Source organism: Protopterus annectens, chromosome 10.part0 (genome assembly GCF_019279795.1).
Source record: "Protopterus annectens isolate FY-2018-M chromosome 10.part0, PAN1.0, whole genome shotgun sequence".
NCBI lineage: Eukaryota > Metazoa > Chordata > Ceratodontiformes > Protopteridae > Protopterus > Protopterus annectens.
In genome coordinates this window covers 1,758,609,719-1,758,634,441 of record NC_056744.1, presented here as the reverse complement: position 1 = coordinate 1,758,634,441, position 24,723 = coordinate 1,758,609,719, and the positions used below count along the sequence as shown (strand labels likewise).

The 24,723-nt window shown below is 39.7% G+C and overlaps 1 protein-coding gene across 1 annotated transcript in view; it reads right to left on the bottom strand.

The window, feature by feature from the left end:
* LOC122813987 (protein spinster homolog 1-like) overlaps positions 1 to 24,723 on the bottom strand; it is a 329,320-nt gene that overhangs the window by 178,391 nt on the left and 126,206 nt on the right. Inside the window, exon 8 of the mRNA XM_044086558.1 lies at positions 9,590 to 9,742. Within this exon, the coding sequence (XP_043942493.1) occupies positions 9,590 to 9,742 (153 nt within the window). The remainder of the gene's footprint in view (positions 1 to 9,589; positions 9,743 to 24,723) is intronic.

Sequence of the window (24,723 nt, the reverse complement as noted above, 5' to 3'; positions counted from 1 at the left end):
AAAGGGGGTTGATGATGATGAGTAAACATGGGACAACTGTTGCACTGTTTCAAGACACCCATTTACACCAAGCTGGTTGCAGAGAAAAGTTAGGAAATTGCATATCCCTGCTGTCCGGTCCTTTAATTGGAAAGCTACAAAGGTAGGGTGTACTGGGGCTTACAGAAGGCTATTAAGGGTGCTTTTTGGGGCAGGCTAGGCTATAAATATTAAATTTTACAGAGCTTAATGGTACTGCCACTCGATGTATGAACAAGCTCCTCTATGCTTTTGGCACTCAAGTTTTTTTTTTTTTTTTAAACAATAAACATCTTAATTAAATCATCATGTATGACATAAGCAATCTTACATTTATGTAAATGAAAATAAACTATAGCGACACAATCTCAGTTGCAAACATTATTTATTACAAATCATGCCGATTAAACTGTAGCTGCAAACATAATACATCACTTATATCCTCATGGTCAAGTCAGCCATTACATAGCTCGTTCAGATCCTGCCTTCTTTTAAACTCATTCCTCCTCTGCATATATTGATCCCATGTTTCCCATTTTTTCTTATGTAATTTGCTCCTACTTTTTTCTAAAGATTAAAGTTCCAGTTGTTTTACCTCAGTTACTATCTTTGCTACTTCTAGTAAAGTTGGTTTAGACTTTGATTTCCATTTTCTAGTAATTACCTTTTTGGTAGCCATCATAATTAGACTCAGCAAGGCCTTAATAGCTCTAGGCAACTCTGATTCTGTATCATAGCTCAAAAAAATAATTTCCCTAGTTACTCCAATTTGCTCAGCCAGCATCTCCAATGGAGCAGTTCGCAGGGAATCTTTAACATCTGCCAACTCATTACACTCCCAGAAAATATGTTCCCAGTTACCTCTTTCTTCCCCATCACACCTCCAATATTTGCTGTCTACCTGAGGAAAAATATCTGGAGTCTGCCTGGGGTATAAAAATACCTATGTAAACACTTTCCAGGCAAAGATACTAAATCTTCTAGATTATGTTGCATATTTTGAAGACATGCATATATCCCCCAACTGTTTCTTTATGAATTGCTTATCCAGTCTCTCTCCCAAATCCTTCCTAACCTCCTCTGATTGATTCTTATAGTTATACAATAACAGGAAATTCTGTTCTGGATTCTACTAAAAATTCTACCAGTGCTGATCTCTAACCTGCAGTCCAAATAACTTCTTGGCATCTTCCCATTCCATCATCTTTCCTCTCTAGTTATTTACTCTCAACATCTTCCAGTTTTCTCCAATATATTCCCACCCCCTCTTCCACATAGGGATAATTGTAATTAAGGATACAGACTATCAGTAGAATCTCCTTTCTCCATTCCCATGTTGGCTTAGTTCGTAGACCTTCTGCTACTTTATGAATATAATATTTTGTACGATTACTGTTGTTCTCCTTAAAGGTCTGCATGAAAAGTCCCGTTCTCTCCCTGTTACTTGAGATTCCAGTCGGTTTCATCATCTCATTCCACTTTGAATCATAGTTTTCTGTTTGTGCAGTGTATAGGAGCCTTAACTGTGCTGCTCTGAAATACTCCTTCAAATCGGCCCTGTTCTACTGGAAGAATAAGCTTATCCCACTTTACTCTTGCAGTCCTCCCTTCCCAGATAAAATATTTAAGCTCTTTATTAATTGCTATCCACAACTTTTCCTCTGGTTGACAAAAATATGCCTGACCTCTATACAAGAATAAAGGGACTAAAACATTTTAACTGCTTGTAACTTACTATAGATATCCATATAACTGAGCTTCCATTTTCTCAGTTTTTTGTATCATCTTTTGTTTTAGTCTCTTCCCACATATCCCTAGCTGCCACACTAGAATATTTTTTTATCCATACTCCTAAATACTTCATTTTATCATGTCCTCATAAATATGGATACTGCTGAACCAATTTGCACATGGGTACATAATTTATCGCTAAAGCTTTTGTTTTAGCTTCATTAATTTTGTATATCAATAAGGTTTGAAACTGTCTTAATATGTTGCACAGCACAAGTCCCTTTATTTTACACCTGCCAAAACCAGAATGTCATCTACAAATACAGCCAGCTTTTCTTGACTTCCACACCAACTATATCCTTGAATTTCTCCATCCCTTACTTTCTTTGCAAATGGTTCTAAATATAATGCAAATAAAGGGGAGAGAGAGAACAACCCTGCCTGGTTCCTCTGCTCAAGCACAAATTATCACAGAGGACCCCACCCACTTTAATTTTCAACTCCGATCCCTCATATATCCTCCTAATCAACCTTATAATTTTATCAGGGAATGCAAATGCTTCCACTGCTCTGCTCATAAAGTCCCAGCTTACTCTTTGAAATGCTTTCTCTGCATCAAGACCCACCAACAACGGCATTTTCTTACATTCTGCTTCCCTCTGGATCATCATTGTTCTGTTAATGTTGTCAAATGTTTGCACCCCCCCCCCCACAAAACCACAATGATCCATATCAATTATGGCATCATTCTTACCAATCTTTTAGCCATTACAGACCATGAGCACTTTATAATCATGGTTTAGTATTGAAATAGGCCTGTATGAAGCCTAATCTGACAGATGTTTACCCTCTTTAGGCATTACAGCGGCCACCACTTTCTTCCAGGATGTTGGTACTTCCCCTACTCTTAAAATACTGTTAAACAAAACCTTCGAGAATTTTATCAGTTTTTTTTCCCCTCCTAGCTTCCAAACTTCCACAGGAATATTATCTATTCCTGGGAACTTTCCTGTACATTGGTTACAAATCATCATTTTTATCTCCTCTCCTCCTATCCTGTTAGTAACTGAGCCTCCTCTGTCTCTAACTTTGGCATATTTAATTCTTCCATAAACAAGTTCATTTGTACCTTTTCTTGATTCCACATTTCTCTGCTTCATACAGACTTTTAAGGAATTTCCTAAATATTTCTAATACTTCTAAAGGATCCCTTGTTATCTTACTTGTTATAGGATCCCCAAGCTTGGTGACAGCCCTTTCTAGTTTCTGTTTCCTGAGTCATTGTGCAAAAAGTTTTTGTGCTCTATAGTTATTATCAAAACGCAGCTGCTTCATAGCAATATTTCTAAACTCATGCATATTATTGAGGTAATCCCTTATTTTCTGTTTAGCATTCTGCAATTAATCCTCTTCTTGTTCTGTGACATTTTCCCTATTTTGCAATACTTCGTTTGTCAGTCCCTCTAAGTAATACTTTTTACTTCATAACCAGTATCTCTTCTTTTACTTCCACCCTATTTTTAAATTCCACTTTAAATTTTATCCTATTCTTTAACAATATTTTCAGAAAAAGTTTGTTTTCTCTAATAGCTCCTGATTAATTTCCATTACCCATTCCTTAAATTCCACTCTGTTTAACAGATAGGTGGGAAAGTGCCAGTGTCTCATTTTTATTTAATTACCATATGTTTTATTGACATATGATCTGAAATAGTTATTGTGTGCATATCAAGACCTTCATTTAAATGCACATGTTCCTGTGAAATGTAAATTCTGTCTAGCCTAGCCCAGTTTTTGTTTCTTTGTAAATAATAGGTAAATTCACTCTGAACTCCTAGTACTGAATTCGCATCTTCCATGCCAAATATTTTCATAAATTTCTGCTCCTTTATTATATTTTTCTTTCTGGGGCCCCCCAGACATACCTGCACTGTCACAAATCAAATTCAAATCTCCACCTATAAGTAATATTCCTTGCTGAAAGCTAATTATTTCTCCCAGAATTGTATCAAGCTCCATTATAGCAGTTTATGGAGAAATATAAATACATGTCAGTGTAATCATCCTCCCTTGCCAGTAGCCCCTTAGCACTACAAATCTACCATTTTTATCCTCTTTTATTACTACTGGACCTCCTCTTGCAATTAATATAAGTTCTCCTCTTTTCCTCCAACACAGATATTTTGCTGAATAACCATCCTGAAAACCTTTATCAAATTCACGTTCAGTTCTTTCCAAGTGTGTCTCCTATAGCATAGCCATTTGCACTCCACACTTTTTAATATAGCTCACAACTCTTTCTTTTTTGTATTTGCCTATAAGATTATTAGTGTTTAAAGACATTAAAGAAAGAATAATGTTCTCGAGGATTATTATTCCCACCTTTTACATATAAAAGCTTTTTCTGTTAAATGTCTAGTTCCAGCTTTTGTGTTGCATGCATTCACTGTTTAGTAGGTTAATATTTTATACAGTTTTTGTATAATCTTCATTTGAACCTGTCACATCTTGCAGAACTTGTTGTTTTAATCAAAATCCTCAAACAAAAAACACAAACATACCCCCAAAATTCCCTAAAACATATTAACTTAATAACAACACACTATGTACATCTTTAAATATTGAAGTTTTACTCTCCTAATAGGATCAAATGTTCCAAACTGACAGCCACACACAAACAAGCTAAACAGAAAGAAAGACTATCCATACTAAGACATATGGTAGAGCCTGTGATTCTATTAATTACCGTATGGTTTTGCCCTATCTTTATAGCTCTCTCAGCTCGGAAAACACTTGAATGCTTTCAGAAAACATGTTCTTCAAGCTATTACTCTTTATCAAATTGTCTGCTACTGACATGAGAGCCAGATACAAAACTGTTTACTAGAAAAAAAAAGCCTTATAATATTCAATATTCTTTTTCATTTACTTACTTTCTGTTAAAACTTGTTAGAATGTAAATCTAATAGCCTTAATCCAGTCATTCCCTTATAAACAATGAGAAAAAAGCACACACATTTTTCTTTTGTCATCCTCTTTTAACCAGATCTTTTTTTTAACACTGCAGTGCCTAAATTTCTTAAAACTGAATGAGAAACAGAGAAGTGAGAAAGGAAAAAAAAAAAAAAAAAAAAAAAAGCAGGAGCAGCTATTTACATTAGTTTCCCCACTGAAAATATTACTTCATAACATGCAAAGAAAATCATGTATTCCTTAAATAGTACTATTAATTTTGTTTTATTTACAGTTAACTTTCTCCCTCCTCTTCCCCTCTTGACTAATTTTCCAAAATTAAACACAAAGCATGACATATGCTTTAGAGTCCCCTAAAGTCCAAGAAAGTCCAATTTTTCCAGATTTTCTTGTTCCTGTTCATTTACATTTCCCAAACCCTGTCTCTGCTTCATCTCCAGTGCACTTTTGGTTCTTCTAGTCAATTCTTGTGCTTTTTTCCCTCTCTCAAGCATTTTCTGTTGAAACAAATAGAAATATTTCACTGGCACAGTCTCTCTGTCGTCTTTATTAACAGAAGAACAAGAATCAGGATCTCCTTCTCTTTCACAGCTCACTTTTTGATGGACAAACTTTTGTATTTCTTCCTTAACATTTACTTCAACAAAAATGTTTGTTCCTCCAAGGAAAAATATTTTGAAGATAGCTGGGTACAGCAGTTTGAATCTTATGCCTGCTTCTTGACATTCCTTGAATAAAGGAATAAATTTACTCCTCTTCTGCCTGATGTACAATGAGTAGTCATTCTCCACAAGCACTCGATGTCTCCCTCTTTTAGTACTTTGTGATAAAACTGTAGCAGAAGGACAATCAACTTCTTTGGCTGGTAAGATTGCATTTTTACCATTAAAGGTCTAGGTTGCTTTCTCATAGCCAGGTTTGGAGCATACACAAGATGTGCCCTTTCAAGAAACAATTCCTGCTCTGGAACACCAGTACAGCTGCTTATCTGTGCTTTTATGAAATTAATACACAGTCTGTTCCTTCCAGCTTCTCAGGTGCAGCAAAAATCTCAGGTTTTCCCTACATGCTCTGTCCTCTAATTCTATTATTTTTTGAAGCATCTCTTCTTGTGCAGCCTCATATTCAGTCAGCTACTTTTTCATTTCAACCTCTGAGTTTTTACAGTTTTATCGCCTTATCTGAGTATCATTTTAAAGCTTCTTCCATTTTTTCCAGCCTTTTATTGTTTATGTTGATATACTCCATCCATGTTTCATTTATTTTAGTCAGCTCTGTGTGCAGTTGCTTTATAATTTCCTCAAGGTTACTGAAAGTCATGTCTGGAACTTGTACTTCTTTTTGCTGAACAGCTACAGTACTTTTCCCAGTCAGTATTTTTCATCACCTTTGTAGCTGATTTTCCTTCAGGTCCTCTATTTCTTTTTTCCTGGCATCCAGGAAGTGCACTTAGTAAGTAGTGAATATAGTAACAGATAAAACAACTGGAACTTTGATCCTTAGAAAAAAGGTAGGAGCAAACTGCACGGGAACATAGAAATTGTGGGAACAATGCATACAAGGGAGGAATGAGGTTTAAAAGAAGCCAGGACTTAAATGAGCTATGTAATGTTTGACTGAAAATGATTGGGTAGACTATAAGTGATGTATAATGTTTGCAACTGGGAGTGTGGCAGTATGGTTTGTGATGTAAAATGCTTGCAACTAGGATTGTGTCTGTGTGGGTTGTTTTCATTTAATATAAATGCACAATTATTAAAGCATCACTTACGACATAATCAAAGATGTTTCTTGTTTAAAACAAAAAAGGGAGGCAGGAATTAAATAAGTTATGTAATGTTGCTTCGGTTATATGATATATAGTAAAACGTTTAATTTTAACTTAATACAGTTTGATTACTTTTATATAAATGTGCCTATGTCACAAGTGATAATTCAATAAGTGTGTTAAAAAAAAACAAAGTTTTATCAAAAGTTCTATACGGAACTTTTGCTTTCTAGGTGTTTGCTCCTGCACAGGGTACTGCTAACCACTCCTGTGTGGTGAGCAGCTTTGCATAAATGTGCTGAATTCATATCAGCATGGAAAAAAAAAAACAGAAAGCGGATTACTGAGCCCTCTGGCCAATAAAATAACTACACTTTGAACCCTTTGTGCATTTCCCAACACAGAAAGACCAGGCAAATACCACCTGCTACAATGAACAAACCCAGTTCTCCTAATGTACAAACACAATGAAATGACACCCAAAGGTACAACGCTGCTACAGGCAAATAGCTAGAAATCCCTTCCAGAAGGCAAAACGGACACCCCCATCCCACAAAGTCCGTCTTGCATCCCCTGAAGTCAACAAGTGCCTCTTCATCCAATCCATATACTCCTCCTTCAGCACAGGACATATTACCCAACATCCCCATTTCCTTTACACTTTTCTCATCTCATAGAATTACTGATGGTTAACCCACTTTAGAAACTAACATTGCACATTATACTCTGATTGTTTACTATAATGTACATATGCAGTTTTGCCATGTAACTAATCTGGCCTGCTCTGCTATTGCTAACTTTTCTGTTTTTTTTTTTTTTTGTGAAATGTTTTGTTTTGCACCTAGGCTGAGCCTGAAATTGGTCAGTATTGATCAGTGCACAATCCTGGTAAACAAATATAAATAAAGTTAAAAACATTCTATAGCCTAAGTTAAAACAAAATCCAAATACCCACGATGGCAGCACGACTAAATGGTTCACAGGAAATAAAGATCAATGTCCCCACATGCATCCAGTGAGCCAAAAAATGCTTAGAGAATGAAACCAACAAAATAACTTCTCATGTTAAATATTTCTCGTATTAAATACTTTAATGTTAGAGCTTTCGCAGTGATAAAACATCACTTCTTCAGACATAAAAAAACACATAAAAGACAAGTATATATGTAGCAATCCACTGAAAGCATGACCAATCAAATTTAAAACCAATAAAAAAATGCAACCAATCATGAAATACATTTAGAGACATTGTTACAACCATAAGAAATAATTAAAGAGAGAGTGCATTGTATCTATCATCTAAAACCTTCTAATTAAAAAAGTCTGGTATACTAAAAATATACTGTACATCACTCATATCATTTGAAAAGAGACATATTTTGGAGAATCAGCTTCAGAACCCTATCATTTAACCCTTTTCCTACAATCGCTCTTTACCAAAGTATCCACAGCGTCTCAGATGTCAACGTCATTTGCCAAATCTCCCCCACGTCCACTTCTTCTGACTACTTCAATGACTAAAAATCTTAACAAATGTTTGGTATGAGTGACATACAGTATATTTTTAGTATACTAGACTTTTTAATTAGGAGATTTTAGATGATAGATACAATGCACTGTCAATTATTTCTTACGGTTGTAACAATGCTTCTAAATGTATTTCATGACTGGTTGCATTGTTTATTGGATTTTAAATTTGAATAGTCAAGCTTTCATTGGATTGCTATATATATACTTGGCTTTTATGTGTTTTTTATGTCTGAAGAATCAGTGTTTTATCACTGTGAAAGTGCTAACATTCACTAAAGTATGTAATATGAGAAGTATTTAACATGAAGTTATTTTGTTGGTTTCACTCTCTAAGCATTGTTAAGTTAAACAAAGATCACTTGTCTTTTTAATTTACTTTATTGTATGGTTTGTTCTTTGGGTGTTTAAAAATGAATAATTTCTAATAAAGATATTTGGAAGAAAAAGTATAGTCTTTTCTACTGCTGTCCAGCAGGGGGCTCACTGCTAAGATTTAAACTAGTGTAATAATACTGCCTCACTTCTGCTGTCAACACTTACCTTCAAGCTGTTGCTCCTGGACTACTGCTCCCCTTCTGTACACAGACTGCCAATCAAATTCTGCACACATTCCCCAGATGACACAGCCAAGGGACCCTTGCCTCAGGCACACGGAACTAATCTAAGGGGACGGTGAAAGCCAACACATTCTGGCTAGGCTTATAAATGCCTTCGGGCAGATAGCCTAGTAGAACCTGCGGGCAGTTTTGCTTCAGCATAAGGAGAGAAAAGTTTAAGCAAGCATGACAAACTGAATGGAACCTGCTTCCGTCAGAAATACATAACATCGACAATTTAACTACCTTTACAACTAAGTTACTGAAATACTTCATTATGACACCAGCATGGTCTGCTGGAGGTCTTGGGTTCAAATCCCAAAATGACAGCTATTATTATTCTTTCATGTCTATGATTCTAACTGTGCCTAAGTGGAGGACTTTATCTGTACGTGTGTGTGTGTGTGTGTGTGTGTGTGTGTGTGTGTGTGTGTGTGTGTGTGTGTGCTTCTTCATCAATATCTGTGAATTTTCAGGATAGTGGCTAATTACATCGATCTAAAACACAGATGTTTAAACCATGCAAACCCCTGAAGGTAAAGCACAATTCTGACAACACTAACATTTCTCTTCTACTTATTAATTGTCCATGAATGCTAGATCGATTATTATGGGTAACTTTTCTGCACTGAGGCCATACACTATAAAATTTAATTGCAAGAAAATGCAGAACTATAGACTTCAAATGCAAGCACTACGGCATTTTATGCAATAACACTTTTGACAGTGTACAAGACTGTTGTTTTACTGTCTATACCACGTACAAACCTTGAATGTTGAAAAAAATACTGTATTATTTTGTTTGCATGTTGTGCTGTTTCATGTTTGTACATCCCTCACTATGACAACCTCTCACCAGTCTACCTAACCACTTAAATAAATCTGCAAGGAATCTCCAAACCCAGAGATGATGTACCTTCTCCATAACCCTCTCACCTTTCATGAGTTCCAGAACCTCCTACATCACAATTACCTGTCATTTGAGACGCATGGCTGCTTGATACAAGGTTTAGCTGTGCCTTGTACAACTTGGGATCGTATCAGGTAAGTGGGAGCCCACAAAGCTAGTGCTCCTGTCACAAATGCCACGGCTGTGAAGCCCAGGGAAGAAAGGATAAAACTGGGGCTACAAGACAAAAATCAAGGAATGTAAGAATTAGTGTTTTTATCAATATTATAAGAGAGGATATATAAAATACTATATGCAAAAACTTAAAAACTAATTAAATTTGGTTACTAAATGGTATGCAATGTTTACTCAAGGTGGTATATTTAACTGGAAAATCTAACCAGTTATTGCATGTCTCATCCCAAATGGCCAGTTCACCACTTGCCATTGTTAATTCATGAAACACAGACTATGCAATTCAGTAGTACACATTTTCACAAACTTTTTCTATACCAATAACTTCCTTCTTGTGGTAACAGCTAAATATCAAGAGACATAACATTGTATTGCCTCTTTCAGATATCCACCTACTGAAGTGCAACTACGTAGAAGAAAAGTGCCATCAGCAACCTACCCTGTCCTAATATGAACAGACTCTGGGCATCGCCCTCTTGTACCACACCTTACTTTGTGTGGGGTAACTCTAACCCTGCTGCTGTGCACTACAAAAGGCATATAAAAGCAAATATACACTTCACATACCAGCACACATATACAATGCTAAAACTATTACCTTACCTAGCCCTAACTCTAACCCTAACCCCAAATCAGTGGCACATACACACATGTGCACACATGCACGCACACACACGCACATGCACACAGACATGGGTGCGCACACACAGACACACGCACGTGTGTGCACACAGATGCTCACACACAGACACACGCATGTGCACAGACGTGTGCGCACACACAGACATGCACGCACAGACACAGAGACAGACAACCACTAAAATTTGTCCCCACACCTATCCCTTATTCTAACCCTAACAGGCAAAATCCCACTTACCTGCACCACACAGCAGCTGACATTCAAAGTCTCCATGTTTTGATTTAAACTAACAGCAATATACTCTATTCTCAAGACATGCAAGTAATGGAATATACTATATCCATGCCTGTGTGTGTGTGTGGGTGTTATATATAGTGTTGTCACTATTGACCTACATTACCCCTAGTGAGGATAACTGGGACCATACCATACATAGATAGTTTTAGGGGACACATGCATGGGATAAAGCTTTTATGAGCTGCCTGTCCATTAGCAGTACAGGGGCAGTCATGGGGTAACCTCTCTGTGCTGCTGTATGTATGTATACATATAGACAAACATGCACACATATGGACAAGCGTGCACACACAACACATGCATGCACACATACACACACACTCTTCCATAAGGACTGGATAAATACTACAGGTGGGGAAGGAATGTTAACGAAGGGAGAGCAAAACTTGAAGAAACTCCTCCTCAGCTCAGTTCTGCCTCCTCCTTTGCCACACTGCTGGATTACATTGAAGAAGCTGTACAAAAGAAACCCTTGGTCAGTTTGTTGGTCAAGGACACATTTCACACTCACAACCAGCTACCTTAGAGCCAAAGTAGTACATTCTAAGAACATCATTTTGCAAGATTTAGGTAATGACACCAAGTGCCGCGATTTTTTTCATTTTGTGTTTCCTACAAGATACGTGCACTTACTCTCAGTGTCCAGTCTCACAGTTTTCTAGAGGAGGTGTTACCCAAACTGCAAAGGCAGTTTCTATTGCATTCTGTTCATTACAGAAAACAGAAGAAATCTGGTTGCAGTTCACACACCATTACTGTTTCACTGCCTGCAGTTCTAAGTCTGTTCAGCCACCAGATTTTCCATAAGCCATCTGTTGCTCATTAACACAGTGCATACATTTTGCCAGTCAAGGCCTGCTATCCAGTACCTGGGTTCAAACCCAAGTCACAACTTAAGACCCACTGTTTATCAATTTCCGTTGTTATACATCAATTAACAGCATAATGTTGTGGACTCGCATAAAAATAACCTGTCTTTTGTCACAGTCTGTTTAATAACACCAACAAAACAGACATGGAGTCTGGAGCTCAGTAAATGACACAGGAATATCATGAGAAAAAAAAAATTATGTACTCACCATAACGTTCCATCTGAGTTGTTGTTTTCATTTGTCTTCAACCTGTGGGAATACGCATCCGGTATGGATCTGACTCAGCCACATTTTCCATCATTGGATCTGAGCTCCAAGCTCCTCCCCTACCCATAATGCCCCTGTCTCCCTCCTCCCCTCAGATCAAGTTTGCTGCTGACAATAGCACCCTGACCTAACCAAGCACCTAACACTCTGGCAGTTGTACCCTGAAAGCACCATAAGGAAGGCAAAGGCTTACCAGAGTAGGGCCTATGCCTCTTCCATCCTGTCTACCACACAGCCCACATAAAACAGGGGGAAGGAGGGAGGGACGGTTGAAGACAAATGAAAAGCAACAACTCAGATGGAATGTTATGGTGAGTACTAACTTTTTTATCTGAATTTGTTGTTTTCATTTGATCTTCAACCTGTTGGATAGAGTCCCCAGCTACCAAAAGAGAATAAAACAAACTTTTTTATTGTTGAACTATTGTCAGAACTGATGAAGCCCATATGTAATGGGCAAAAGCGCTTAACTACTATAACAACAGGTTCAACAATAAAAAAGTTTGTTTTATTCTGTTTTGGAAGCATCATTATTTGGATATTAGTGGCAGTTAGCGTTTTGTGCCTTTTGTGGATTATTTTATTTTCGTTGACTAACGCTCTTCTATATTCAGCTACCAAAAGACCCTGGGAGGTCCTCGTGGAAGGATATTCCGGAGCACGGTGGAGCCAAAGGATGCCTTGCCTCTGGACAGGAGATCCAACTTATAATGCCAACTAAACATGTGTGATTATGCCCAAGTAACTGCAGAGCAAATGTCATCCAAAGAAACCATAGACTAAAAGGCCACTGAACTAGCCTGAGACTTGGTAGAATGTGCCTTGACTGGACCTGGTGGAGATAATACTTTGGCTGTATAGGCCAGAGATATGCACCGAATGATCCACTGAGCAATAGTTACTTTGGACACAGGTTTCCCTAAGAAAGGCTTAGAAAAGGAAATAAAGCTGATCAGACTTAAGAAAGGACTTTGTTCTATGCAAATAGAAATGCAAATGCCTATGAACATCAAGCAAACATAATTTATACTCTCCCTTATTCTGGAAGTTTGGAAAGAATCCAGGAATATTGATAACCTGGTTAATGTTATATTCTGAAGCCACTTTCAGAAGCAAGGGTTCGTCCGTAAGGAAACCCTGTCTTTATGAAACACCATATAAGGGGGGCCTGACAGATAAGGCCTGAATTTCTGATACTCTTTTAGCCCAGGTAATAACAACCAGAAAAGTTGTCTTCCAAGACAGGAATTGTAAATCCACTGCAGCAGCTGGTTCAAAGGGGGAAGAAACAAGGCTTGTAAGACTAAAGTAAAATCCCAAGGGGGCATAGAGTCCTTGACTGGAGGCCTAAGTAAAAAGACACCTTTCAAAAAGGCTTTACAAAGCTTGGAAGAAGCTAGGGAAGCCGAATTGTCTTCTATATGAAAATCGGAGATAGCTGCCAGCTGAACCTTTACTGTAGACACACTGGCACCCTGATGAAAAATATCTGCCAGCTCAAAAATGGCGGGAACTGGAGCGGTGAAAGTGTTGAAATCATGCTGAGATGCCCATATTGAGAAACATTTCCACTTACTGGAATAAACCTTCCTGGTGGAAGATTTGTGAGCTGCTACCAAAATCTTCTTAACTGGAGAAGACATCCCGGGAGTGACAGCTATCACTGGAATTGGAGCAGCCCAGCTGTAAGCTTCAGACTGACTAAATCTGGGTGTGGGATCTCTAAGGGATGTGAGATCAGATCCGGAACCATACCTGTCTAAGGAGGACACACTGCATGAGACGACAGAGAGGAGAACCAAACTTGGCAAGGCCAGAAGGGGGCAAATAAGGATCACTAAGCTCCCCAGCCATCAAGCTTTCTGTATGAATTTCGGGATTAGAGGAAGTGGAGGATAAGCATACAGAAGACCAGAGGGCCAAGCATGAACTAGAGAGTGTCCCTTTGAGACTCCCCCGGAAGGAGGTTCAGAGCAAAAAACTTGCTGCACTTCACTTTGGAAGGAGAGGTGAAAAGATCACAGCAAGGCCGACCCCACTTTAGGAAAATCTGTTCTGCTGCTGAAGGATGCTGAGACCACTTGTAAGGCATGAGAATAGATCTGCTGAGCCTGTCCACCAGAATGTTGGACCTCCTCTGAATGTGCGTTGCCACCAGAAAATAGCTGGTGGAGATCACCCATTCCCACAATTTCATGGCTTCGCGACAAAGGGGATACGACTTGGTTCCCCCCTGTCTGTTGATGCATCAGACTACAGACATATTTGTAAAATTAAAGTTGCATTAAACTATTCAGGTAGTCTGTACCTTTACTCAATGAAAACACCGAGATCAGTTTTGCTATTATGACATTCGTTTACTCTGCATACGAAGTAGACATATAGTTTAACAATGAAAGATGTACACAAATAACAAAGCCATACTTCAGCTTACAGCATCAGATCTGTAAGGATAGGAAAATCAAAGTCTCTGATACAAAAGAAAAAGTCCCAATCTTTATAGTGTCTTTTGACGGTATCGGTAGTTTAGAGAATTTGCCAGAATAATAAGTCTTTCTTTTGAAGCTGGTCTGCTGACAGTTTGTTTTCCATATTTCAAACATTCTGTTCCTGATGGATAACTCCTCGGCCTTGCTCTTATCTTGCACATCCTGTTTTCGACACACAGCTGCATACAAGAGTTCGTCTTGACCTGCTTGTAAATAATAAATTTCACAAACTGCATAACTTATAAAAGATAAACTATTTTACTTCTGACTCCTAATAACAATGAATGCCAAACTATATGTTTTTGCCAAATGCAATCTACAAATTGAAATGCAGAATATTTAAAATTTTCAGAATAAAATCCACTGAAATCTATTTTTAACCTGTTAATTACTCTCACAATTCCCTCTTTAATTAAAAAGAGGAAAATGTCCATTTTCAACTTCAGTTGTACACACTGAATCCTTTTCCAATTTACCTAGGTTAACCATGATAATTTGTTGGATTCTATACATTTTCCGCAAATGGCAACTTCTATAGCAATTCCAGATAGTTAATATGACTATAATGCCTAACACTACTAATACAGGATGCATCAACCAACTTAACAGCTTTTTTTCCTGATTTTGACCAACCAGTAAAGATATCCCACCAATTGTGAGCAGTATCTTTTTTGGTCTTTTCAGCCAAACAAAGTAATTTATCTTTTGCAATGATGCTTAATGTTTCATAATAGAGAATATTTTTATTTTTTTTCCAAACACTCTCTGAGAATCTTAGTATTGTTCATTATGTTTTTTTAAATTATCCAAAGATACAGATATATTGGAAAGCTGTATTAAGTCATAATTCCAATTTCTGGAAGCATTTACTTCTATGGTTTCAGTAAACACATAGATAGCTCTGATTATTCAATTTAAGGAAATCAACATGTGATAAACATCCTACAAAAGATAATTTTAAATCATGACCTACATCTTGATCTGCAACCAGACAAATATGCTGAGGAGCCACTTCTACAAACATTTGAAAAGAAGAAGGCATAATGGTCCATTTGCATAAGTTAACAGAATGCTGCAGTAAGCATGGTTCATAGACAGGTGAATGCCGTCCATAAATTAATCCATTTTGAGTCTGTGTACAATACTCAATTTTGTGTGTTTTTCCTCTCATATCTACATGTTTACCTTCAAACTGTGGCAACCAATACTCATAACCTTCTGGTACGAGAATGTAACAGGTAATATCATACATTGACACATAAGAGTGGTATCAGTAACATTATAATGTGAGAATTGCCCTATACAGTACTGTGGAGTACAATATGTTACTTCAGTAAATACAGTAAATAGTTTAACCCAATCTGTATCAGGTATCCATTTGTTAAACAACTGTCGCCAAACATTTTCATTTTGTAACATCAGTTCAATTTGTACATTATTTTTTTTGACTTTCTACATACAAAGATTGCATAGTGCACTTTGTCCAATTTACAAAAATTGTCATGTTACCATCAAATTTCTACTGACATAGCTGCATAGCATCATAACTGTCTAAAACTACTGCTGCTAATTTATATTGTGCAAATGTGTTTTCCACATCTCTGGATTCCAAGATGCTTGTAAATATTCCCCACTACTTTTAAATGATTAGTCAGAATTTCAATATCAGCTGCATTAAGAGCTCCCATTCTGGTACCCAAACTTCCCAGTAAAGTATGATAACATGCCCTTTTATATCGGCACCTGCCTGTATATGGAAATGTGATGTTAAAATATACCACAACTTTTTGATACTGTCTACCTACTTTTTTTACAGGTAGAAGGGATTTTAACCAAATAGTCTGTATGAACAGAGGTAGGTTTACCTGTTAATTTATCAAAAAAAAAAAAAAAAAAAAAAAAACATGAAGTCACTTAATGACTTTCAGCTGATCTCTATGAACCAGAATCATTTTGCTTTTCTTCTTTCCTTTAACTTTGTACACTAGAGGTCCTAACTGAGCAATTATTTCAAAGGGTCCTTGCCAATTACTATTCCATGAACCGTCTGTGTGGAACGTCTTGATTAATACCTGTGTCCCAGAGGGAAGGTTTTCTTCTGGCATAACAGGATCCTTTGACCGTAAGTTGAATGCTTGCATTTCTGACAGGCTTTGACACAACTCAGAAATATCTTTTAACCATTGTTGATGCTGTGCAATGTCTAATAATGGTCTGTCTGAACTAACAGTAGGATCGAATGGCAATTGTACAGGCATCTTCCTGCTTGTCATGACTTCAAAAGGTGAAATTCCTGTTTTACTGTGTGGAGTTGCTCTGACACCCAGCAAGATTACACAAGGAACAGGAAATCATTGCTGGATACCAAGCAAATCACACAAAGCTTTCATCAGTTTACTGACAAATTATGGCCCATTATCAGATTCGATAACTTGTGGCCATCCCCAATGACAAAAAAAGTTTTTCCATAAGGCTTCTGCTATAGCCTTAGCCATCACTGTTTTGGTAGGAATTGCTTTTACCTATTTTGAAAAAACATCAACTACCACTAGAAGATACCTGTACCCACCTTTAGCTGGGGGTAATGGACCTGCAAAGTCTTGGATGGCATACCAAGGTCCATCCACTGGAGTTACCCTTAGTAACTGTGACTTTTTCAATTAACCTGCAAACATATTAAGCATCCAGCATGCACTAAATCACAGATTTTCTTTAGCTGTAGATATTAGTACTTGTTCTTTACAATGGGCCATGACTTTTGTGTGCCCAAATGTCCCATTACCTGATGATTAAATTTCACTAACTGTCATGCTTGTTGGTACGGTATACAAGGAAGACTAGAACTGTCTTCAAAACATTTTGCATAATATTGCCCTAGACTTTCTCCTACACGTGTACATTTTTCTAACTCTTCTTGTAGCCCAAACTTAGTTTGGATCTGCAGCAAATCATGCTGCAAATTCTGAGTTGAAAACTGTCTGTATGGCATGTACTGCAGTGGTTTTATCTGGTATAGCAGAAAGGTGTTTTGTAGGATACAACTGCATTCCTCCCTTGGCTGCCTTTTTTGCCATTTGATCCACATAGTTATTTAGCTGAAAATTTTAATTTGTAGCTTTTTGATGAGCTTTTACCTTTAAGATACGGTAGCAACCCACAAGGGACTGACTACAAACCAAATTCCAAATAGTCTGTAACAGAGAAGCATGTTTCAGTGGTTTGCCCATATTATCAACAAACCCTCTCCTTGCCCATGTAGATATATGCAGCTGCAGAGAATTAACAAAGTATGCACTGTCTGAAAAGATATTGACGGTGGAAAATGCTGCAACACAAAGAACTGCTTCCAGTTCAGCTCGCTGAGCAGACATGTGTCCCCGTAACTGTATCAGTTGGCTGCCCCATAGAAGGGTTTTCTGGTACTATTGCAAATCCAGTTCGATACTGTCCATTGTCCCAAAATCAAGCATCGTAAACAAAGATGGATGGCCTGTCTTCCTGAAAATCAGGAGACAGAATAGGCTTTTCTGGATTTGAAATGTGCCTTATGCATTTGCGCCATTTTCCTTCATATCACATGAAGTTAGATAAGTAATACTTATCTCCTGCCTTTATTGTAACTTGCTTGACACTAAATAATGCCAACCATTTTGCAAACACTGCTTGACTGATGTCATTAATCAGTTTATTTAACTGAGCCTCATTTACTAAAGCCTGTATGGCACACTGTGTTGTCCCTACTATAATGTCTTTGGAAAAATCTGTTAAGTATTCAGTTTGTTTTAAACCCCAGTAAATTGCCAAAAGTTGCTGAATGCACGGGTGATATCCCTCTCAACATGTGTCATATTTTTACTAAAGAATGTAATGGGATGTCAAGTCTTTTCCTTTCTAGCATCAGAGCCTTGAGGCCACTACTGTAAAAAGTACAACAGAGAGTGTGTTGGGTCCAGCTGCTTTCTGTAACACAAAGGGACGTGTTAAACTTGGAGCTACTAGTTCTGTAGCCTTGGCCAATGCTGCCTTTAAATTACAAAAAGCTGTTATTTTCCTTTGGTCCCCACTCCAGAAAGGGTAATTCTTTCTGGCTAGAAAGCATGTCATACAGAGGAACTGCCATGCTCTATGAATTCCCGATTATAATTTATAATACCTAGTGATTTGTGCAAATCCAGAATGGTCACTGGTTTATCCATTTGCAGAATTCCCTGCACCCTCTCTGAACAAGGAGTACGCCCAGAAGGACGTAAAACAGTACCTATAACTTTTACTTCAGATGACATGAATTGTACCTTTTCACTTTTAACCATAAACCTTGACTCCTGCAGTGTTTGAAGGACCTGTATCACTTTAGCTAAATGCTGTTCTTTTGTTTCAGACACAGTAAGTGTAAAATTGAAAGTATACCCTTCCCCCCTGTAGTACACATCATTTTATTGCAGAATTGTTGATTTGCTTTATGCTGTGAGAAATGAATGTACGCTTGCCCTTTGGTTGTTACTTAGACTTACATTTGGTGTTGTGTGCCTTTTGCTGCCATTTAGGTGCAGTCTTGTGACATCATGTCTTTACTGCGTTTAACTACTCTCATTTGATAAGTGCTTGCTGTAACTGAATGAAAATTTGTGTTGTGTACCTTTAACCATTTTTGAAAGGTAGAACAGTATGTCATAAATTAGTTGTTATCAGCGTAGTTAACTGCTGTTGCTTTAACTCTTTACTAACCAGATTATATTTGTGAGTATTCTGTTTTGCTGACTTTATAAGTCTTATGCACTTTTGAAAAAAGTGTTAGTATATGTTGTCTGAACTTTTTGAACTCACTCTGTGTCTTAGAAGTTTATTAAATCTTTTTGTCAGTTCACCATGAACTTCGTCTCTGTTTTTATCTGTTTTGTAATGTGCAGTGATTTTATGCCATTTTTGCTGTATATAAGCCATGAAACACCGAGGAATAAAATTCTAGAAGCAACGCTCAAGTGTATCATTGCATACAGTGCCTGCAGTTTTAAGAACCCAAGTTTAAATGTAATCGGTTGCATTCGAAAACATCGAACTGCTGAAATATCGAAAACCATATGGTCGAGACCATATGATCAATATTTCAGAAGATCGATCTTTTCAAATTGTGAAAAAAAAAAAAAAAAATGAAAAAACAGAAGACGACGTTACTGCAGGAGGGCAAGCCCCCCTGCAACCCTACACCCCCCTACTTAAATATACCAACTCAAAGATCTCGCTACAGCAGGGAATAGGAAAACTTCCTGTTCCTTGCTGTGCTATCAGTATAATGCAATCTCGGAGTTGGTATATTTAAGTAGGGGGGTGCAGGGGGGGCTTGCCTCCCTGCAGTAAAGTCTTCTTGTTTTTTTTTTCGTTTTTTGTTTTTTTACAATTTGAAAAGATCGATCTTCTGAAATATCGATCATATGGTCTCGACCATATGGTTTTCGATATTTCAGCAGTTCAATGTTTTCAAATGTAACCATGTAATCATGTTATTAAAAATACCCTTTTGTTTATCCCACTTAGGGAGAGTTTATAACCATCCTAGACCGACGCTAAACTTCAGCGGAAAAACCAGCAAAGACTAATATTTTTTTAACAGGGTTTGTAATCTTAAAAGATCTTGATTAGCTAAGTCTGCTGCTCTAGCAGAGTCAGATTCCTGTGTCTCTAATTGAGTAATGTGTTAGTCTCCTCCCTTGCAACAATTACATCATGCTGTGTGTCAGCCAGTTGCTTGTCTTTTTTTTTTTTTTTTTTTTTTTTTTGCAAACGGACAATTAACCTTTCTATCATACCACTAGCTTTACTGCCTTGTTTGTAGTCTGTGAGACTTAAAAATTGAGAAAATTTTTTTGTACATTTAGCAGTGTCAGCATGCATTTTACCAGACGCATTTCATTTATCACAGTAAATTTGAAAGTGACTCATGAGGTCAAGATCTTGCTGGTTGCTAACTTTAACAATCCAGTTTTTTTAACTCTTGCAAATCAGACTGTAAAGTACAAACTTTGACATCTACATAACCCTCTAATAAATCTTTTGCAACAGGATATATACAAACAGGAACCATTGTCTGTGCTTCAAACATTATTTTATCCTGGTTGTGTTCCAGGTTTTGTACAATATGTTTATGACAAGACATGCAAAAAGCAACATTTCAATAAAACATTTCTGTACATTCTGCAACACTTCTGCCTTACGTAGAAAAGACTCACAGGTGCTGACATGCTGATTATACTATGTATTAAAATAATTCCACACATCTACATATGATTCAGATACATGAACAGTAAAATACTTGGTGCACTTCTTCACATTTTCATCAATGTTCAGGACAAGGTGGCCAGTCTTGACACGAAGATCAGTTGTGGGAGGATTTCACTGCTATCTTTCACTAGATGCTGGTGAAGCAAAGTCTGACAGTATGACCTTCTCTCTGTATATCACCAACTGTCTGAAGAAGAATTACTGTACTGCCCTGTACTGAGCTGCAGTGTTTGTCCTCCAGTCAATGAACAAAGTTTTAGGAAAGAAGAGTCGACTCCAAAAAAAAAAGTCTGTGCAGGAATGTCGCACTGTGAGAGGCACCTCTGCAGATTACCTCCCTGGTTGTTTTGACTGGTCTGGTCTCGCCACTGTAATGGCAATTGCCCCTTGTGGAAGATGGGCATGAAGAGTTTGCAGCGCCAACAGCACTGCCCTCATCTCCAAGACGCTGATATACAGATTGGTCTCCAGGGAAGACCACGTGCCTTGGACTGTCCTTCCCATGCAATGCCTCCTCCACCCGAGTAGGGAGATGTCCATGGTCATCGGGGTGGGAAGGATAAACGGGTGACCCAGAAGAGGGTCCAGGGATTGAAGCCATCAAAAAAGTGATCCCCTACAGGCCTGAGACAAACGATCTGGGCAAGATAATGGCAGATGTAGCAAGGACCACTGGACCACTAGAGTCCATTGGAGAACCCTCATATGCAGACAAGCCCTGGGGATCAGGGTGATCGTGGCCACCATGGACCCCAAGGCCTGAAGAACTGGCTCTGCAGGGGGATACTGGGTCTGAACAATGTACCACACATGACGTCTGAGTGATTGAAGTCTGTCTGGAGTTAGAAAAATCTTGTTCTGAGTGGTATCTAATCGAGCCTCAATGAAGTCTAGAACTTGAACCAGATCAAATAGGGACTTGTTGAGATTTATGGTTATGCCCAGGTGGTGGACTGGAGGGAGCTGAAAGGAGCCAATCGTCCATGTAGGGGAAGACCTGCAACCCCTGCAGCTGCAGGTCAGCAGCCACGACTGCCATCACTTTGGTGAACACCCTGGGGGCAGTGGTGAGACCAAAGGGTAGTGCTCTGAACTGGTAATGATTGGCCCCCAGCTGGAAGCGGAAGAACCTCTGAGAGCACCTGTCTATTTTGATGTGGTAGCATGCATCCTGGAGGTCCACCAAGCACATCCAGTCATTTCTCTGCAGTTAGGGCAGAATGGATTGGAGAGTGACCATCCAGAATTTTATCTTGGCAACTGACAGGTTTAGGGTTGAAAATATCCAGGATTAGTCTTAAGTCCTCCATCTTCTTTGGCACTAAAAAGAACCTGGAATAGATGCCTGATCCAGACTGATCTGGGGGGACAGGCTAGATGACTCGTTTTTCTAGCAGCTTGGAGATTTCCACTGCTGCTTCTTCCTATTGCACGGGTGGAATGTCTCAGACGTGTTTGGGTGGAACTGGCTTTTGAATGAAGGGGATTGAGTATCCTCTGGATATGATTTGCAATACCCAACGATCGTCTGTGATAAGATTCCCAGGCTGTTGGGTACAGCAAGAGATGCCCCCAACTGCCTCCAGAGATGAGCAGTCAGGCAACCCTTCAGGGCTGCTGCATGGGTCTGCCCGGGAAAGAATCCCCCTCTGTTTCTGGGGGAGGGCAAGTCCTGAGCATCTTGGGAATAGCCCTGAGACTTCCGGAACCACATCTTCTTCATCCCTTGCTGATTCTGTGAAAAAGATCGTTGTGGGGTTGAGAAGTGAATCCCAACAGCAGACAAGGTATCCCAGTCTTTCTTGCTCTGGACAGTGTCTCATACCGTTTTTTCCAAAAAGGATGAAACCATCATAAGGGGCATTTGTAAAAGACACCTTGAAGGACTCTGAGAATGCACAAAGCCAGAGCTAGGTGTGACCCTGATGGCAACGCCTGTGCCGACTGCCCTAGAGGCACCTTCGGTAGCATGTGACGGGAGCCTCAAAGAGGTGTTGGAAATGGAAGAGAGGGTGGCCATACAAGAAGAGAGCACCTTCTTCTCTTCCGCTGACATGGACCATGGAGCAGACTCAGCGACCTCTTTGACCAGGCCCTGCTGAAGTCTGATCACATGTGCCAAGTAGTTCAGTGCATGCACAGCAAACGGGGCTGAAGCATAAACCCACTTCCTGAAATGGTCCATGGTCCGATACCCTTGGTCCAGTGGATGGACTGTAGAGCTCTCCTTAGCGAGCTCTTTCTTGGTGGCCACCTCAACCACCATGGCATCAACTGGGGACCCCTTAGACCAATGCTGCTTGTCAGAAAGTGAACTTAGAATCCTATCAGGGTGCTTGAGGATGGGCTCCACCATATCGGGTTCCTTCCATGCCAAAGATGTAATCAAATCCACAAGCGGATCTGTGGGAGGGGGCACCCAGCAGGTAGAGGGCCCTGTGCCAAATACCTCCAGGAACACAGACTCATCTGGGTTAGGTTTTTGGACAGACCACCCCCCACGCTTACGTAGGATTTCCATGATGTTCTAAAGGATCATCCGGGGGTGACCAGGGGGAACCCTCCCCTTCCTCTAATTTGGTGTCTTCTGTGAGGGACTCCAGCGGGGAGTCCAAGTGCCTCTTTTTACATATATGTTTCCAAAGGAGCTCCTCAGGGGGGGTCTCTGGGGAGCACTCAGAAACATCTGGCCATTCCCATGGGAGAAATCCCTGGGGTGGAGAGGCAACAGGCTGTCCCTGAGGGGCAGGATGGCAAAATCCAAACCAGAAAGAGAGGGAGCCAGGACAGAATCTGAGGACGATAACATGAAGGGTCTCGAGGAAGCAGAGAGAACCCTCTCCACCATGTCAAAAGCAGAGGGAAAATGAAACCCGGAAGCTGGCACCAAGGCCGGATCCGTAACCCTCTAAGTCAAAGGGGAAGTCAGATCCTAGCCCCAAGGCACCGAGACTGCAAGTGGAAGAGCCGACTCCAAAAACATCGAAGCCGACGACACCCCTTCGGATCCGTCACCGAGGCTATGGCTCTGAACTAGTCTGAACCGAACCACTCAGGGCAATGGTCAGCGTTGAGGTACCCAGTACCATCGGCACCAACCCCTCAACAAAGAGAGGCCTCAGACCCAAGGACTCCGAAGCTGGAGGTTGGATCAGAGAAGGAGCAAGGAAGAAAGGTGGACTGCATGCTTCCAGCCCCGGAGGGGGAGGGAGCAGGCACGACTCCCATCTGGGTCCGGATGAATTTCCGCATCATCCTGTCCACCTCGGCTTCAGAAAGACTGAGGGTGGACCGCACAGAGTAAGCCACAGATATGGGCCTGGAGAGGCACTGGGCAGAGACCGATAAAAGGGATTGGCCCAGAGAGACCTCCAGCCTCTGGAGAAAAGTGGGGCGACAGGAGCCGATGGGATCCCAGGCTGGGAGCCGGGCGAGACTTAGCCAGGGGCTTGGCCGAGAAAGTGCTGTCAGAGGACCACTTCCTGGGCCTATCCTGCTCTTTTTGTCAGTGCTTCTTCCCGTTCCCAGCCCTCTTGGTGGGAGGTTGAGTCCCAGAGACCAAGGCGGAGGAAGAAGCAAAAGTAAAAGCAGAGGTCTCAAAGGAAGATGGAGGAAGGAGGCCCTTCAAGATCAAATTCGTCCTCCTGTCGATCAATGTGCAGGGGTTGAAGGCCGCGCAGATCAAACAGGAGGCGTCGAGGTGTGGGAGTCCCAGACAAACAACACACAGAGTGTGGCCATCTAAAGGGGGGAGCTTATGGCCACACTCTGTGGATTTCCGAAACCCTGGCTTGGGGGTCTCTGCCATGGTAATGGACCACAAACGTATATACACACACACACACACACACACACACACACACACACACACAATAGGGAAAGAAAGAAAGGGAAGTGTCTTTTTTTTTTTTGGATTACACGCCTAAGCGCAAGAAGTGTAGGATATAGAATTAAAGATAAAGGGCTAAACGTGTTAAAAAGGAGAAGGAGGAGGCCAGAAAAAATTATTAAATTCACTTGCCAGGAACTTGGAGCAACACACCATGATGTTGTCTGGACACGTGGCAAATGAGATCTGAGGGGAAGAGAGAGACAGGGGCATTATGGGTAGGGGAGGAGCTTGGAGCTCAGATCCCATGCTGGCAAATGCGGCAGAGTCGGATCCATACCGGATCCGTATTT